The sequence below is a fragment of the Mangifera indica genome, chromosome 12 (genome assembly GCF_011075055.1).
Source record: "Mangifera indica cultivar Alphonso chromosome 12, CATAS_Mindica_2.1, whole genome shotgun sequence".
In the NCBI taxonomy this organism is placed as follows: domain Eukaryota; kingdom Viridiplantae; phylum Streptophyta; class Magnoliopsida; order Sapindales; family Anacardiaceae; genus Mangifera; species Mangifera indica.
The window spans coordinates 15153230-15159376 of record NC_058148.1 but is presented as its reverse complement, the minus strand read 5'-3'; the positions used below and the strand labels follow the sequence as shown (position 1 = coordinate 15159376).

The 6147-nt window shown below is 32.1% G+C and overlaps 1 protein-coding gene across 1 annotated transcript; it reads left to right on the top strand.

Annotated features, from left to right (window-relative positions):
- The first annotated feature begins 1219 nt into the window (after positions 1-1219).
- On the top strand, positions 1220-5843 carry LOC123192401. The gene is made up of 4 exons (XM_044604938.1): positions 1220-1310; positions 1452-1637; positions 4685-4963; positions 5081-5843. Exons 3-4 carry the CDS (start codon positions 4954-4956, stop codon positions 5629-5631), a joined length of 561 nt encoding a protein of 186 aa, XP_044460873.1. The 5' UTR covers positions 1220-1310; positions 1452-1637; positions 4685-4953; the 3' UTR covers positions 5632-5843.
- The last annotated feature ends 304 nt before the right edge of the window (positions 5844-6147 follow it).

Sequence of the window (6147 nt, the reverse complement as noted above, 5' to 3'; positions counted from 1 at the left end):
GCACCGAGCCAATCAAAATTCAATCAAAGGGGCAAAACAAAATGTTGGGCTTGCTTTGAGAGCCCAATACTCCAAACTCCAAAGTTAGTATGGGCTGTCTTTTTTATCAATTTTGGGGCTTCTGCTCTTGCCTCAAAACCCATTATTAAAATAGCTGAAAAATAGTTTTAAGAGAAACAACTTTTTATTTTTTAATTAAAAAATAAAAATTTTAATTTTTTAATGAAAATAAATTTTTTTTATTTTTATTAAAAATTCTTTAATTTCACTGTTACCTATTAAAAACATTAAATTAATATTCAGCTTTTTAAAATAAAATAAAATAAATAATTATATTTATATTTATTTGATATTTTTAATATAAAATATTAAAAATTTTAAATTTCAATTTTTAAAATAAAAAATTTTAATAATTTATTTTTTGATAAAAAATTTTATTTAATATATTTAAATGTTATTATCCAAATAATAATATTAATTTATATAATAATAACAATTATAAATAGCTTTTTAGTTTTTTATTTAAAAATAAAAAATTTTAATTTCAATTTTTTTAAAAAAATTTTAATAATTCAATATTTTATTAAAAAAATTATTTAATTTATTTAAACATTATTACCGTATTAATAATATTAATTTATATAATAATAATAAAGATGTTCATTTGTGTAGAAAATTTTATTAAATATAAGTATTTATAAATAAAGATATATTTAAAAATATTAATTAAAATGGTTTTTTCTCCATATATATGAATAGTCATTTTTTCCTATTTTTTATATATATATAGTATAAAATATAAAATATCTAAAATACTTTTAGATTTTATACATATCTAGTTAAAACTCATTTAGTTACGCATAAATTTAGCAAATTAAAATATAAAACTCACTTATTCACCTTGTCAAAACTACAATATAAGATAAAAATATGAAATTTTATAATAACTTTAACGGTACCTATCAAATACTTAGTCAACTAATAAAATTTGTTGCTCGGATAGTTGATTAACTGACCAAACATCCAACCAATTAATTTATTTTAAAAAATTGGTTGGTCAATTAACTCATTCAATCAATCTCAAATCTAAAATTTTTTCCTATCTAAAAGTAAAATCAAATTAAAAATGACTATATATATAATAAAAAAAGTAATTATATATGTATAAAAAATAAAAAGGTTTCTATTTTAATTAATATTTCATATTTATGTTTGAGAAAGATGTTCAATTTAAGTTCAACAATTTGACTGAAACCCTCACATCGTGTTGCATCAAATAACCACTTCACCGATACTTCATCTTTTTAGAGGTAGATCTCAAGCTACTTATTGTGAATTTAATTTGAATTCAAATTAATTTTTATTCATATTTGATTGGACTTGAATGCCTGTAAGGATTCAATTATACTAAATAACAGTTACTTCCCCCTAACTTGTGTTAAAAAATTTAGACCCCGCAGGTATAACAACAGAACAAACAACCATAAGTGCAACTAGTTTTCAAGGTACGAAGCGGTGAATCAGTGCCGTCCGGCGATGTTTATGGTGGCAACGACTATTAATATTACCGCCGGCGACTCCGGCTCAGAATCTGGTGAAATACCGAGAAGGCAGAACGAAATAGAGCCACTTTCTTGGTAAAGCACTTTTGAAAGTTGTTTAGTTTCGCTGTTCAATATTTTGAGTTCAGAAGATCTATGAATTTAAGTATGAAAATGTAAACTCGGCCCTAACCTTTATTAATATTTGCATGCACTTCGAGATTTGGATCTGTGCTGGCTCTTTAGTAATTATTTGATTTTTTTTGTTAACTATTACCACAAATTTTGTATGGCATTATTGAATTCGCTATTGATGGGAGAAGAATGAGGAAATCACTGCAGTGATTGCTTGGAGTAATGATCTATTGGACTTACTAAAACAATCTGGACCTGTATGCCGTAAAAATATGGGATTTTGCCTCTTAATATTGAGGTAGCCCTGGCATTTTGGTGCATAGGAATACCGTTTATGTTGGTTTTTATTCTGCTAAGTTACTGATCATTAGTGTTATTGGAATTCAATGTAGTGGTTAAAAGCTGAAAAAACAGTTAACTGGTACTTGTGTTAACTATTAAATTTGTGTTACAAATTTGGTGCTTTTTCTTGTTTAGAATTAAGTTTTTGTCTCTTGATCGTGGAGTTGGAACTAGTACGGATTTTCTTTGTAATTTCAAATTGTGTACTGTCACCCATGGTGGCTTTCTTCAATAAGTTCCCTGGTGTAATAAGAAGAGCATTTTGGTGAAGCTGCTGGTAGATAATCTTCTGTTATGTGATAACCACGGGAATCTTAGGTTTGTTTTCTGCCTGCTAGAGGCAAGTTTTAGAGAATGTGTGAAACTATATAGGATAGTGTTCATAATCTAGTATATGGTCATTGAATACCAGAGTGTTCAGAACAAAAATTTATCAGGATCCACTGTGACATTTATATTTTTTAATGCCATAAGTAGCATCTTTTTGTATGTTGGATACATATTATTATTGAAATTGGGCAATTAATTCTTTAATATGTATTTCTGTTTGGATTAAGTAATTCAATTACACCAAATACTTATTTGCTCTTTCCAGATGATGCAATCACTCATTTGTTTGACTCATTAGGTGGGGCTTCATGTGTCTACCTTCATACCAGCTAGTTATTCCTTTTTGGGATTAAAGTGATAAATCAATTTCAACATGTAGTGAGAAGAATGAGCATATAAGATATTGCCTATAGAAATAACACCAGTTCTGTGTGTCTCTTTACATATTCTCTGCTACCTTTTGAGAATGGCAGCTGGAGGGTCAAAAACCTATGGCTTAATATACTGTACTTGAGATTAAACTTTACTACAAACACCACTTCTATTGGACTTAATATGGATTGGAAAAAGGAAAATTCTCAATATTGTGAGATTGTTTTCTTGTCAAAATTCTTGTGGCTCCCACCCTTAGGAGTCAAGCTGTATTACATGGTTCATTGCTTTTCTTGTATATTTTGCTATTATTATTGTGACCCTTCGTTTTCTACTGAAACTTTCTACTGAGAAAAATATAATAGAAGTTTAATTTTTAGATTCAAGTTGTCTGGTCTGACTTTCAGCTTTCCTATCTGCAATTTTGTTTGTTTAAGTTCCCTTTCATACTTGAAGTAGTTTCAATCTAACCATATTTGTTAAGTCCAAATTTAAGCCATGTCACAGTTTTTCATTAAATTATTTACTTTTATTATTAGTCAAAAATTTGAAAATGCAATCTCAAACACACTCAACTTGTGGTCAGAGTTGTTATTTTATGTTAGTCATTTCAGCAAAACTATCTCTCCCTACTTTTGTTTGCAACAATTTAGGAAGTCAACTAACTTAGATTTTCCTTTATACATATGCTTATAGTCAATAGAACTTGTCTTTAAAGTCTCATATCGGCAATTTACTTCATTCATTTCTTCTCCTTTCTCTGGACTTGAGACTGAGTTTTAATATTAAAACCTAGACATGGTTACAGGCAGTTCATTTTAATTTCTATATTTCCTAAGATTACACTGTCAAAATGTAGGTTTCATAATACTAGCAGATAGGTTTATGCAATTCTGATAGTCCGTTATTATGTAAATTATGATAGTGACAAGCTGTTCAGACTGTAAACCATCCACCCACATGATATGTCCTACTATACAACTTGTGTTGATAATGGCTTGGATGGGGTGGGTTTGAAGGTAAAAGATTCTTGTAGCCGGCTCCCATCAGGCTGAGATTGAAGTTTAGTTGAATTGAGTTGGATTAAATACACAAAGTTTTAGTTCCAATACAAATAGTCAATTTTTTTATAAGCCAGTTCTTAAATTTTAATTATTGTCTCATTGACATTATATGATATGGACGTCAACCTATCAAGCCTTTTTTTAATCTTAAATAGAACTTTATATCTAGATGGATGCTATTGAAATTGTTGCTTTTGTGTTTAGTGCTTGTGGACTTGACCATTTTTAAGGCAGTTTGGAGACTTAATGATTGTCATATTTAAATCTTGTTTGAAGAATCAAATGAATGAAGACTAACACTCTCTAACTGTTATCTCTTCCGCTTATAGCCATTAGTCAGTACTTAGGACGGTTACTAGTTTGTGCTCATTAGACTGCAAGTTATGAAGCTATTGCTTTTATTTAAAATCATCACTTCCTAGCCATTATGATCTTGGGAATAGGGCCTCTTATGGCATACTTTCATTTTATGCACTTCTTTCAATTAGGTGATGTTCTGTTTCAGGTCATTGTAATAGCTGGACTACCTTTTTTACTTGGTTCTGACATTTGTTTTGCTAGGCCGTGATTCTTTCTTTAAGCATCTATGGTTTTTCTAAATGTAGATTATTATGAGTGAAGCTGTTTTAAGCTGCTAACGCATAGAACTCTTCTCTGGATATTTTTCCTATTTGTGCCTTATTTTCTTAAATGATCTTTATTAGATTTGTCGTTTTACATTAATTATTCTGACCAATATGACCTATTTCTTTCCCCAAACTGGATATAAAAAGGTAAGAATTGAGGCATTCTTCCGCATCATATGGTTTTCCTATCATTTGCTCTTCCCCCTTCTCTTCTTGTTGATAGCGGCCCTGCCAAGGTTCTCTGTTCTTACTCGAATAATGAATTCAATTTCAGCTTTTACCAGAGAAAATTCAGAGAAGCATACAAGTCCCTATTCCTGCCTCTATTGCAAAAGGGAGTTCTCTAGCTACCAGGCTCTAGGGGGCCATCTTAAGACACATAGTTCTGAGATTAGGTCTAGGTGGAGGAGGCAACCACCCGGTCGTTCTGGCATTATTGTTGCTCTTCCTGGCACCAACACTAATCTCCTTTCCAACAACCAGTCGAAAAATTCTTCTGGAGGTGCTGGGGACAATCATTCCCGCTCAGACAAAGTCTTCTCAATGCATGCAAGTAAGTTCTCTGAATCCGGTCTTAAATCAATCAAAACTCTATTTATTTTTTCTCGTAATATTTCATCTGGTTGTGGCATTAATGAAATTCACCTGTTGAACCATTTTTCATCAATAGCATTTGTGCCATCTGGTAGCACCGCAGCGACTGGTGTCCCTTTGGACCCTTCAACATGTTTGGGCATGCCTACAGTCTCCCAAGTTCATACTGGGGGTGATCGAACTCACCCGGATGGTCTGACCTTCTTTTTTGGAGATGCCTTGCAGAACTTTGAGCACAACCTTAGCAAGCCTTCATCTTCTGCCTCCACTGTTGCTAAGTCGCGCTTATATTTTGATTTAAATCAGTCACCTGGTGTCAATGAAACTAGTGCTGCCAGCTCCTTCTTTATGGACCCTTATCAATGTTTGGGCCGGGATGAAGGTTGTCATAACAAGATTGAAGAGGTTAAGAGGCAGCACTCACTTGATTCCCTTGGAACTGCTGACCTGATAAAAGCATCAAAAAGGCCTAAGTTCGTCTCCAACTTGCCTGCGGAAATAGAGAAGTTTCAGAACAAAGAACCGCGCCTGTTTAAGGATGTGGAGAAGCCATTTACTGGCCGGGGGATTTCCATTGATGCTGAGCAGGAAGTTCCAGCAGAGTTAGATCTGTCCCTCCATCTGTAGCTTGTAACCTTTTATTTTTATAATAAATAAATAAAAGCGCCATGGATAATTATGCTAATAATGAATACTGTTTCTTCGGTCATTAGATTTAGATTAATCAGGTTGGTTATATTCATTAGCAGCATAATTATCCATGGTGCTTTCCTTTTTATACTGACAGGAAGGTCATTGATGGTGCTTCAGTGTGAATGTCATGTTCTCTATCATTTTTATGCTTTGTTGGTTTTTGAGACTTTGCATGACACTTTCATGTATTATTTGGTTGCCTTAAACATAGGGGTCGATTTGAGCTCAAATCCATGTTCGGCTCAGTTCGAACTCTCTCTCTCTCTCTATGCCGGCATCGCTGCATTGGAAAACTAGTTTGCCGATGATTCTTCTTCCAATTTAGTAATGGATTTGAGCTAAATTCGAGCTGGCCTTTGTTTGGGATTAGTTCAAAGTCAGCTTTCGTGCAATGAGACTAAGTTCTCTTTTTAATTCAAAGAAAGTTATGCTATGGCCATTTAAACTAGG